At 39.9% G+C, this 12,474-nt stretch overlaps 1 protein-coding gene across 1 annotated transcript in view; it reads left to right on the top strand.

Annotated features, from left to right (window-relative positions):
* Positions 1 to 3,718: 3,718 nt before the first annotated feature.
* Positions 3,719 to 12,474, top strand: part of KIF6 (kinesin family member 6) — a 379,056-nt gene continuing 370,300 nt past the window's right edge. The window contains exons 1-2 of the mRNA XM_065885960.1: positions 3,719 to 3,784; positions 7,614 to 7,723. Of these exons, the coding sequence (XP_065742032.1) occupies positions 3,719 to 3,784; positions 7,614 to 7,723 (176 nt within the window). The remainder of the gene's footprint in view (positions 3,785 to 7,613; positions 7,724 to 12,474) is intronic.

Raw genomic sequence — 12,474 nt, 5'->3', positions numbered from 1 at the left:
TCGTTCGTAGATGGACACAGGTTGTCGTACTTCTGGGAATATATCTGAAGGAAATGAGACCAGCATCTTGAAGAGATACATGCATTCCATGTTCCCTGCAGCATGATTCACAAAAGCCAACGTATGAAAACAACACAGTTGCCCAATCTTGAGTCATTTCTTCCTTTCCACACAGCACCAGGTGAAAAAGTCCTTAAAATCTATTTCATAAATACCTGGTTCTCTCCTCTCCTCCATCCCCACTACTGCCACACCTGTTCATTCCCCATCCTCTATTTTTTTTTTGCTTTTCTTATAATAGTACAATTTATATACAGTATAATTTACCCCTTTAAGTGTATAGATAGTTCTATGACTTTTGACAAATGTACATAGTCATGTAACCACAACTAAAATCAAGATATGAAACCATTCCATCACCCCCCAAAAAACTCTCCCATGCTCATTTGTAATCAACCTCTTTCCCTACCCCCAGCCCTTGGCAACCACTGATCTGGTCAGTGGTTCTATCCCTATAGTTTTGCTTTTTCAGAGTGTCATGAAAGTGGAATTTTAAAGTGTGTAACTTTGTGTCTGGCATCTTTCACTCAACATAATAAATCTGAAATTCACCTATGCTGTTACAGGCATCAGCAGTCCATTTCTTTTTATTGTGTGGATGTACCAGTTTGTTTATCCATTCAGCAGTTGAAGAACATTTGCTTTGTTTCAGCTTTTGGCAGTTGTGAACAAAACCACAATAATCATTCCTGTTTGCCTTTCTGTGTGAACATCAGTTTTCAATTCACTTAGGTAAACACCTAGAAGTACGATTGCTGGGTCACATGGTAAGTATATATACAGTTTTATATATAAGAAAGTAGAAGATTGCTTTGCAAAGTGGCTGGTCCATTTTGCATTCTCTCCTGCCATGTTTGAGAGTTCCAGATACCCTGCATCCATGCCAGCTCTTGCTAATGCCAGCTTATCTTCTTCTTTTTAGTCATTCTAAAAGGTATGTAATAGTATCTGATTGTACTTTTAATTTTTCATTTCATTAATGGTTAATTATGTTGAAAATCTTTCATGTACTCGCCATCCTTATAGTGGAAAATGTCTGTTTAATGCTTTGACACCCTTCTAAAAAAAACAAATCGGGTAGTTTGTTTTCCTATTTATTATTAAGTTTTAAGAGTTTTTAAGTATTCCAGATGCCAGTCCTTTATCAGGTATGTGTTTTGCAGCAATGTTCTCCCAGTTTGTGGTTTGTCTTTTCATTCTCTAAGCCTTTCTTCTTTTTTTTTTCTAAGCCTTTCTTCTTAGAACCTTTTTATTTTGAGATAATTGTAGATTCACGTGCAATTATAAGAAATTACACAGAGAGATCTTGCATCCTCTTCCCCCAGTTTCTCCCACTGGTAACATCTTTCATAACTATAGTGCAATATCACAACCAAGGAATGAATGTTGATACAATCCGTCCATCTTATTCAATCTTACTAACCTTTCAGCAATTTTATATGCACACGTGTGTGTGTGTGCGGTTCTATCACATATGTAGATTTCTGTGCCCACCACCGTAGTCAAGATACAGAGCAGTGCATCACAAAGATCCTTTTAGGGCCGTAGCACCTCACCCGACCCCCTGCCTCCCTAACCCCTGGCAACCACTAATCTGCTCTCCATCTCTATAATTTTGTCATTTCAAGAATGTTATATAAATGGAATCATACAGTATTTAACTTTTGAGTCTGTTTTCTTTTATTCATCATAATTCCCTGGAAATTCATCCAGGTTGTTATATGTATCAGTAGTTTCTTCATTTTAATTGCCGAATAGTATTCCACAGTTTGTTTGACCATTCAGTGGTTGAAGGACATCTGAGTTGTTTCCAGTTGGGAGCTGTTATGAATAAAGCTGCCATGAACACTCATGTATAGATTTTTGTGTGAACACACGTTTGCATTTCTCTGGGATAAATACCCATGAGCATAATTGCTGGATCTTATAGTAGCTGCATCTCTAGTTTTGTAAAAAAACTACCCAACTGTTTTCTAGAGTAGCTGTACAATTATCTATGATATGTTTCACATTATATATTCCCACCAGTAATGTATGAGTGATTCAGTTTCTCTGTATCTTTGTCAGCATCTGGTTTTGCGGCTATTTTTAATTTTAGCCATTCTGATAGGTGTGTAGTGATATCTCATTGTGGTTTTTAACGTGTATTGCCCTGATGGATAATGATGTGGAACAACTTTCCATGTGCTAACAGTGTCTTTTGAGGAGCCCCTCTTTTCTTTTTGTTATTTACTTATTTTCCAGCTTTACTGAGATATAACTGACATATAAGTTTAAGGTAGACAATGTGACAATTTGATGCATGCATATATTATGAAATGATTTTCACAATGAGGCTAGTTAACAACTCTATCACCTCATTATTACTTTTTTCCTGAAAAGAACATTTAAGATTTACTCTCTTAGCAAATATATAACATGATATTGTTAACTATAGTTACCATGCTGTATGTTAAGCCCCTTGAACTTATAACTGGAAGTTCCTACCCTTTGCCCAATATCTCCCCATTTCCCCTACTCCCCAGCCCCTGGAAACTACCATTCTACTCTCTGTTTCTATGAGTTCAACTTTTTTTGATTCCACATATAAGTGAGAGCATACAGTATTTGTCTTTTCCAACATATTTCACTAAGCGTAATGCCCATCCACGTTGCTGCAAATGGCAGAATTTCCTTCTTTTTTGGCAGAATAATCTTCATATATATCCCCATTATAAACATAAAACATAAATATATAAAATAATATCCCATTATACAGACCACATTTTCTTTATCCATTCATCCATTAGTGGGCAATTAGGTTGGTTCTATATCTTGGCTAATATTGCTGTGTACATGGGAGTGCAAATATCCCTCTGATTTCAATTCTTTTGGATATATACCCAGGAGTGGAATTGCTGGATCACATGGCAGTTCTATTTTGAATTTTTTAAGGAACGTGCACACTGTTTTCCGTAGTGACTGTACCAACTCACATTCCCACCAACAGTGCACACCGGAGCCCATCCTTTCATGCCAGGACCACTGCATGGGAAACAGTCCCCCTTCCTCCAACTTTGGCCTCTTCCAAAACAGAACTAGATGAGATGCCCTTCCACAGAACCCCGCGCTACCCCAACGTAACTTGTAATTTCCTATTAAAACTCTGTCTCCTTCATCAGACCCTAATCTCCAAGTGGGCACAGGAAGTTTTGCTCAGCTCAGGATCCAGGGCCAGTATATTGCTGTCACAGATCAAGTGCCATTTCTTCAATGAATGAATAATAAAAACCAGAATGACTTCAGTGCTAAAAAGAGGTGTTGGCAGAGAGAAAGAATGGATTGAAGAACTAGCAAGGCACGATGGTTATCACCCCGTTAACCACTCTCCAGGCCAGCTCTGGCGTTAAGCCAGATGCCGGACCTGACCGTGCGCATGCGCAGCTCTCCCCGCTAGGCTCTGCCCCGCCCCACCCTCAATCCTTCCCTTCGGGCCTCCCCAACCCGTCAGCAACCAATTAGGGAGAGGAGGCGGTCCTGGTTGGCGCGGTGCTCCTTGGGTAGTGTCCCTAGTTACTGTTGCTAAGGCTTCGTCTCGCCTGAGGTGGCGGGAGTCAGAAGATTTGGGAGCCACGGTCTGAGAGAGAGGTCAAGGGTCAGTGCAAGAACCGGGGAGGAGATGGTGAAGCAGACTATCCAAATTTTCGCCAGGGTGAAGCCCACTCTCCGGAAGCAGCAACAAGGGGTACGGGTCGGAGCAGCACGGGCGCCGGCGCGGCGGGGCCTCCCAGACCGGGGGAGGGGCGGCACGCGAGGGGCCTGGGCTGGGGTGAGTGGTTCGGCGCCAGGCGCTGGATGCGGCCCGGAGCTCAGCACACTTGGACACGGAGCCCGGGCAGCCTCGCAGACTCCCGCGCATTGCGGTCAGGGGCGCGGACAGACAGACACCCAATACACTCCCACCCAACCCAGCCCTGCGGGTCCAGACTAACCTTCACAGAGCCACATGCGTACCCCCGGACACACATGTTCACGCAGCGGCGGACACGTGCACGTGAGGTACGTCTGCGTGTACGCTCACGTAGACTGCGCCTCAGCTGTTCACCGTTATTGCACCTTTCTGGAAGACAGTCACACAGCTGTGCCCACCCAGGTACACTCAAGCTTCTCTTTCGTCCTCAGGCAAAACGTGCAAGCAAGAGAAACGTGCCTATCCATGTCTGAGATGATAGGACAGTAGTTACAGATAAAGGTACACAAAGCATACACGGTGCTCTGCCCGCAATGGGCCCTTAGAATTCGTTGACTAACTATTGTTATCAGGAACAGAAGCATGAACGTTGACATACACTCATTACAGATATGGATAGATATTTATGCATCCTGACACAGAATACACATAAACTTTTTATTCAGAAAACATTAACTGAGCATTACTAGGTGTTTCCTCTAGGGTGCTAAACTCGAAAGGGTACAAAGAAGGTTAAGACATGACCCTTACTCTGAGCAGAGATATTGTACTTTGAATGCTTCTCAAACGTTGTTTTCTTTCCCTGGGAAGGACCATAGTCATTCTTACCACTTAGGTGCTTTGTCTACATTATCCCTGAGTCTCAAGAGAACTCCGCAAGATTGATGTCATTTTCTTCATTTTATAGATGAGGAAGCTGAGCCTCAGACAGGTTAAATAATTTGGCCAAGCTACCCACCTACTGAGTGGCAGAACCCTGATTTTAATTAAAGATTTTTTTTTTCCCAAAGCTCTTGGCTCTTGGGACAAAACCTTTTTGCCTCACAAAATAAGGATAGAGGCAAGGGCAATCTGAGTCCTGTTCATGAGTCTCTGGAATGGGCATATTATTAATAATATTTTATCTCTACCCCATATCTACACAGTGTGTATGTATATATGTAACATCATAGCAGCTCATAATTTAGCATTTGCCTCATGTAATTTATGTATTTAAAACAAGGAGAATATAGTGTCTTGTCATCGTCATCATCAGTCTTTTCCTTCGTGGAATACATTTAGGAAAAGATGCATGAGAAGACTCCAAAGAAAATATTGGCTTTTTTTTTTTTTTTTGAATTTTAAGGAATAAAGAGTATAGAAAGGAGCCATGGGTATCATCCCATTTTCTCTCCTCCTACATTCATTTTCAAGAAGGGTTGTAAAAGTGCATCAGTTATAAAAATTATATGTAACATTTCCCTACCCCCCCAGCCCTCCTCAGATTCTTAGCTAAAAATATTGAACTTGTCTACATTGACTCAGCAGTCAGAAACAGGTGCTTGGATATGGTAACATGAGAAGATGGATAGAAGTGGGACTGGGGGTGGTGGTGGGTTGATGGAGAACGCTGGATTTAATTTGAACTTCCTCTTTCCTTAAAATGCAATGTTTGAATATTTCAGTGTGCCTCCTTTTGCATTTCTTTGGTGAGATTCGGTGGAGTGGCTTGTTTGCTACTCCAGGAAGTACTTTTAGGTATCATAGTGTATTTTAATAATGACAGATTCTTACCGAGATGCAACATTATGCCGCATAACACAAACACGAGAGAACACAGATGAACGAATTTTGAGTTCATCTGTGCCTGGAGCAGAGAGTATCCCTGCTCTTTCTTAGAAATCCCACTTTTAGCACCCTATCCTTTTGCCCCCCAAAGATTGTGTGGTTGTTTCTCTGACTAGAAACGCTCCTTGTAACGTTAAACCAAGTGATTCAAAAGTGTTTTTTTTTTTCTCTTCATTTTGTGGCTCCATTACTTCATTAATCATATTCCCTAAGGCACTATATATTAAATTATGATAATTTATAGATTAATACATTAAAAGGTACGTAAGAAGATGCTCTGTGATCATTTTAACAATGGCAATGCTTTTCATTTGTATACTGCTTTGTATATTTTGAAATATTTTCATATTCATCCTTGCATTTGATCTGTCTCCTATTAAAAGCAAACTATCTCACATTTTTATGACTAATGGTAGAAAGCCAATCTATTAGAGTAAACAAGTTTTTTCATTAGGGACTTTTCTTAATGCCTCAAAGAATGGCTTAATGAGAGGAGTTGAGGGTCACAGTAGCTACTCTAATTATTGGTCCTTTTTCTCTTCTGAGTACTGAGTGTTACAGATTTAAAAAAATGTATGGCACCCCTCACTCCTTTATGTTTTATGTCTTACACACTCCTTTAACTCACCTGTCTAGCCATTAACCTTTAAAAAAAAATAATGTAGTGCCCTATACTATATAATTTTTAAATGTCTCTTGAGAAAACCTAGCCAGAAAGCCTTGGACCTGCTGCCATTACTTTCTACAAATAATTTTATTTTACAGCATGACTTTTCTTACATGAGCTCCTCACATTTTAAATGAGAGGGCTCAATAAAAATCTGCATAGGAAAATTATTCAGACTTTCTGGAGATTTAGATAGGCTTTTACTTATTTAAAAATATGACTTTCCCCCCATAATCAAGCATCTAAATGGGTCTTAAACAGGAAGTATTGCCTGTTAGAAGGAATTTTATTTCTTGATGAAAGACAAGAAATCTTTTTTAAAAACCTCTAAATCTAATGACTAACATTTTTTATGGTGCATTACAAAATGCTTCCATTTCCATGACATCCTTTGATCCCCACAGCAATCTTGTAATGGAGGCAATTCTGTTTTCTTCATTTTATGTATAAGGTACCGAGATTCTGAAAGCAGTAGCTGGTCACACAGCTGGTGAATTGAGATCAGCGTTAGACCCAGGTCTTTGGACACTGGATCGTAGACTTTTCTTTATTCCCCATGATCTCTTTATAGGCTTGACTCTTGCTTTTCCTGGCCAATAAATAAAGGAGTAGGTAACCAAGAAAAGAATCAGGGAATATTACAATTGTAAAGGCGATTGGTTAAGACCCTTCATTTCCATATCAGCTTAAGGAGGTTAAGTGATTTCTCCCAGGTCATTTTCTAATTAGTGGCTGAGCTGGGAGGAGAATCTTGAAAATGACATCAAAGACATGAATTACATGTCTCCTTTGAAACCACATGTCTTTCATCAGATGCTTGAATATGTCTCGTGGAAACGTTTACTTCTTTGAACATAACTTGAATTACGGCATTCTTGTGAGCTCTCTGAGAAGGCTCAGACCCAGTCCTTTCGTCTCTGTGTCTAGCATTTTGGAAGTGCTCAGAAATGCTTATTGGTTGTAGTAAAATGTTAATTTCTGGTACATAATTCCAAAGTAATACTTAGATAATATGTTGTTGTCAGGGCTATTAGCTTCTCAACAATGGAGACAGACACTTGATACTCAAATTTGAATGTTACATCATTCAAAGAGGATTTGAGCTTTGATTGGGCATTGATTTAGGTTTTACCTCTTGTTCAGTTCCATATATTTGTTTGTGTGCGCACAGAGTTTAAAGAGAAAAATTATCCAAATTGTGCTATGTTATGACTTTTTATCTGAAAAATGCAGTTTTTTAAACACCATTACAATGCATGTCATAATAACATGGTCATTGTTCAAGCCATAATTTTACCATTTTATATTCACTTGTCTTCACATTTTCAGATTTATTCCATAGATGAAGATGAAAAATTAACACCTAGCTTGGAGATCATCTTACCTCGTGATTTGGCAGATGGATTTGTGAATAATAAGCGAGAAAGCTACAGATTTAAGTAAGCCTTTCTCTTTTCATCTTCATTTCTGTTTTACTATTGAACTAATTCTTGTACTGCGTTAATAGCCACTGTGAAATCACTGGCACCATTTCTTGGGGAGAATGTAGTACAGTTCTCTCTTTTTTAAAAAATTTATTTAATTTATTTTATTTTTGGCTGCGTTGGGTCTTTGTTGCTGTACGTGGGCTTTTCTCTGGTTGCAGTGAGCCGGAGTTGTGGTGCGCGGGCTTCTCATTGCAGTGGCATCTCTTGTTGTGGAGCACGGGCTCCAGGCACGCAGGCTTCAGTAGTTGTGACACGTGGGCTCAGTAGTTGTGGCTTGCAGGCTCTAGAATGCAGACTCAGTAGTTGTGGCATGCGGGCTTAGTTGCTCGACAGCATGTGGGATCTTCCTGGACCAGGGCCCGAACCCGTGTCCCCTGCATTGGCAGGCAGATTCTTAACCACCGTGCCACCAGGGAAGCCCACAGTTCTCTATTTTATCTAGTAGATAGAATTCAAGTTGTCTTTTCATTGCTGTGCCCAAAGTTAAAAAGGGGATATATTTCTGTATCCAACAGGATAGCCCAAGATCTCAGCCTTTCTTTACTATATCTGTTTATCAAGTGTTATCTTTTTCCTTTTTGGCCCACTATAGTTTAGCTCTTATAAGAAGTTCGGTGCATGACTAAACTTTATTAAAGATGTGCGCTGTATAGGTGAGCCTTCTTAATAACATAAATGGTGTACTGACCTCAAGTGTACATATGTACGCTCTGTATCTGTACCGTCCAGTGTATCAGCCACTAGCCACATGTAGCTCTTAAGCACTTGAAATGTAGCTGGTCTGAACTGAGATGCACTGTAAGTGTGAGATATATCAAGGATTTTTGAAGGCTTAGTGTGAAATAAAAAGAATATAAAATAGCTCAAGATTTTTTTTCATATTGATTACATGTTAAAATGATAAAATGTTGGATATATTGTGTTAAAATATATTATTAAAAATAATTTTACCTGTTTCATTTCACTTAAGAAGTGAAACTACTAGAAAATTTTAAATTACACTTATATGCATATTTATGTGTTATGTTTTATTTCTCTAGCACAGTTCGGAACTGTATGGTTCAGGTGGAAAGTAGCAAAGAGCTACCCCTGGATTGTCATCAGTGCCCTTTGTCTGAATACTATTCTAGTAGCCAGGCCTTAAATTTGGGGATTATGGCTGTTTCATACTGCCTTTATTTTCCAGTTTCAGATGACATCATTTCCTTTAATCCCCACTTTTGATTTCTGGAGAAGTTTGAGCCCGAGTTAAACCCATATTTAGTCTCTGGCCTAAATTTAGGTAGGAGATTCCTGGGTCCTGCTGAAGGAATCCTAATTGCTCTCTTGCATTCCTCTCTATGCTGTTTTTCACAGGCCTTATTTTGAGACTCTTCTTGCCCTTGCCCTTTGGATAAAACCATCTCAGATATTTTTTTGTGTTTCTCTCTCTCTTTCTCTCTCTCTACTTCTTGTTTCTCCTCCCCCCTCATTATTATTGTAATTATTGTTATTATTACTTTGTCTTATAAAGATTCTCTTTGGTCTTCACAACTCCCCCCTTTGTCTATCATGTATATATCTCTCCCAGCGCCTCCACCCCTTCTTCTTCTTGCGTCTCCTTTTACAGTAAGTACAAGCAGGATGGCTAGCACAAGGTTACATGGTGAGATGGTCCTAACCTGGTCTTTTTGGCTCCTCTTTGCCTTTCATTCTATCCTTTAAGGAGTAGCCTTCTAATATATGACTTACTTTTCTGAAGGGGCATTCTCCCACTGGTGTAAGCATGCTACATACCTTAGTAGCTATGACTTAATGACAGATACCCTAGGCCTGTCTCCACAAAGCCACAGTTTGCTAAAACATTTTATTCAGCATGATTCTGTTTGAATGCTAAGAAACAGTTGGCCATGTTTCTATCCATCGGCCCTGTCCAAAGTACTCTGTGTGTTATGTAGATACAAACAGAGTGCAATTTAAACACATGCTTATTGAAAAAGTGCTATCTGCTTATTTTTAAACCTCTTAATCATTCTTTCTAAATCTCTGAATTAAAAACATTGGTTTAGTATTTTAAATAAAGAAATTAGTAAAATACATATGTTCAGAGATAAATATTTAAGCATTTTAAAGGCTGTTTTCTCCCAAGAAAATTCATGCAATCGATAAATCTTTACTAACCATCCACTGCATGCTGTTTTAATGGCTAGGAATACAGCAGGGAATGCCACCAAGCTTCTGCTCTTAGGTGCTTACATTTTAGTGGGAGGAGATGGACGGGCAAGGTGTATGTATCAGAAAGTGTTGAGTGCTGTGGAGAAAAATAAGGCAAGGGAAGGGAACAAGGAGTGCTGGGATGAGGGGCAGCAAAGTGGAGGGGTGGCTGCAATATTTCACGGGGTCTTCAGGAAAGGTGTACGTTTTAACAAAAACTTGAAGGTGGTAAGGAAACGAGACATTCAGATACCTGGGGGATGGGAATTCCAGGCTGAAGATGTAGCAAGAGCGAAGTTCCTGGGATGGGAGAGTGCCTGGCACGTTTGAAGAAGAGTGAGAGATCTGTGTGGCTGGAGGAGAGTAAGCAAGGGGTCTGGAGGGGAAGAAGAAGGTTAAAGGGGCAGCAGAGTGGACAGATCATATGGAACTTTTCCCAAAGTGCTGAGAGAAGGTAATGGGGGTTGTGAGCAGAAGAATGGAATAATCTCACTTATGTTTGAGCAGGATCATTCTTGCTAGCATGTGGAAATAGACTGTGAGGGGGCAAGGGAGACCAGGCAAGAAATTGTGGCAACTTGGGCCAGAGTAGTAGCAAGTGGAAATGTTGAGAAATAGTTGGATTCTGGATGTATTTTGAAGGTCAAAGCTGACAGAGTTTGCTGATGGGTCATATATAGAGTGTAATGGAAAGAAAGGAGTCAAGGATATACTCTAAGGGTTTTGGACTGAACTTTTAAAAGGATGGAGGTGTCATTTACCAGGATGAGGAAGACCGGGAGGAACAGGTTTGGGGTGAGAAGAGATAAGCAATGACCACATTTGAAATGGTCTTTAGAAAAAGCCTACACAACCTCCTAATAAATGAAAGGGCCTGCTAGGAATCAGGAAACCTACATTATGTCTCAAGGCACATTATAGATTAGCTCCATGGCCATGAGTAAGTTGCTTTATCTCTCTGGGCCTCAATTTCTTCCTCTGTAAAGGATTAGATTGAACTTATTAAACTCTTTGATTCTATTTTGCTCTTCAGTGGTTTTCAGAAGATAGCTGATCATAATGACTTTCCAGATTACTATACAACTGCATTATATAAAGTAAAATGTTTGGGGGTGATGATATTTTATGTTTAATGCACAATGTGTGATTTATTGAAACTCCTGCCATCTCTTTGGTTTACATGGTGGTAGATGTCATTCCTCTTAAGGAAGTGGAGTTGGGAATGGCTAATTCATTCGCTCAGTCATCACCAACCTGGTAAAAGAAGAAAAACAGCATCATCACCTAAAAGCACCGCTGGGTCTGTGCTCAGACATCACAGTGGGTAGTGCTCTGGAGAGCACGTGAGCAGCCGTGTTATCTCAACATTCCTATCTGAAGCCCTCATACACCTACCTATAGGGTCTTGAGGAGTGTCTGGGCACACTCAGTAAATATTGCTGAAATATAACCTGGCCTGCTAAATGAGTACCCAGAGTGCCTTACAATCTCTCTTTGTATATAGTTTCATTATTTGCTTCTTCAAAAGGGTGGTTGGTATGCTATAGGAATCTTTTGAAATTAATGTTGATTAAATACAATGAATTTCATTCCATTTTATATCCAACCCAGCTCCAGACATCCTTCTGAACTCCTGAGTAGTGAAAACAAACCTACATTTCATGTAGTCTCTACTTTACTTGAACATGTGCCCAACTCACTTGTGTGGGCAGATACACACACCAAAGGTTCCTAAGCACTTTGAAAGCTGCTTGGGATTTGGGTGTTCCAAAGGTTTTGCTTTAATGTACCCCCTCTCCCAATTTTTATTCTGAAAACTTTTAAATATGCAGAAGAGGTGGAGGAATGATGCAATGAAATCTCCTTTACCCTTTGTGGGAAATTCATCAATTGTTAACGTTTTGCCCTCTGTGCTTATGCATGCACTCTCTCTCTCTCTTTCTCCCCCTTCTCCTTGCCTTCTCTCCCATTTTTACTTTCCTTCCTGTTTGTATTGCTCCCTGTCTGTTTCTTCATGATGTTTGAATGGGGGCTATATTTGCTGGTTGTGAGTTAACACATTGTATAAGGATAGGTTGTGAGTCTCCCCCCAGGTTTTCAGCTGTGCTTGTGATCCTGTACTAAGGTAAATCAGGGTGCCATTGCAAGAAGGGTGCAATGGATACCATCCCCCCTCCCCATGGCTCGAGCCTTGCCAGTCGGATCAAGATTTCCTTTATAGGACAGGTCTATCTTAATTTACTGTTTGACTTTTGACTCATGAACAACAAAATGAAACAAACTGTCCTCTAAGAATTAAGTAGCTGATACTAGGTGCAGTACCTAATTAATGGAAAATAAACTTCAGTTTAAAACTTTAAAACTAAGTTCAAAAATCATACATTTCACAGCTGCATTCTTTTCTTACAGGTCAGACATCAGAAGTTCTTTGGCTGTTTACATCCTGTTCTTGGGTTTCCATTTCATGCACTTATCTAGATTTGAATTTGATGCCAATTGCAGACACTGTC

This window comes from Phocoena phocoena, chromosome 10 (assembly GCF_963924675.1).
Source record: "Phocoena phocoena chromosome 10, mPhoPho1.1, whole genome shotgun sequence".
Classification (NCBI taxonomy): Eukaryota; Metazoa; Chordata; class Mammalia; order Artiodactyla; family Phocoenidae; genus Phocoena; species Phocoena phocoena.
This window is presented reverse-complemented; position numbering and strand designations above follow the sequence as displayed.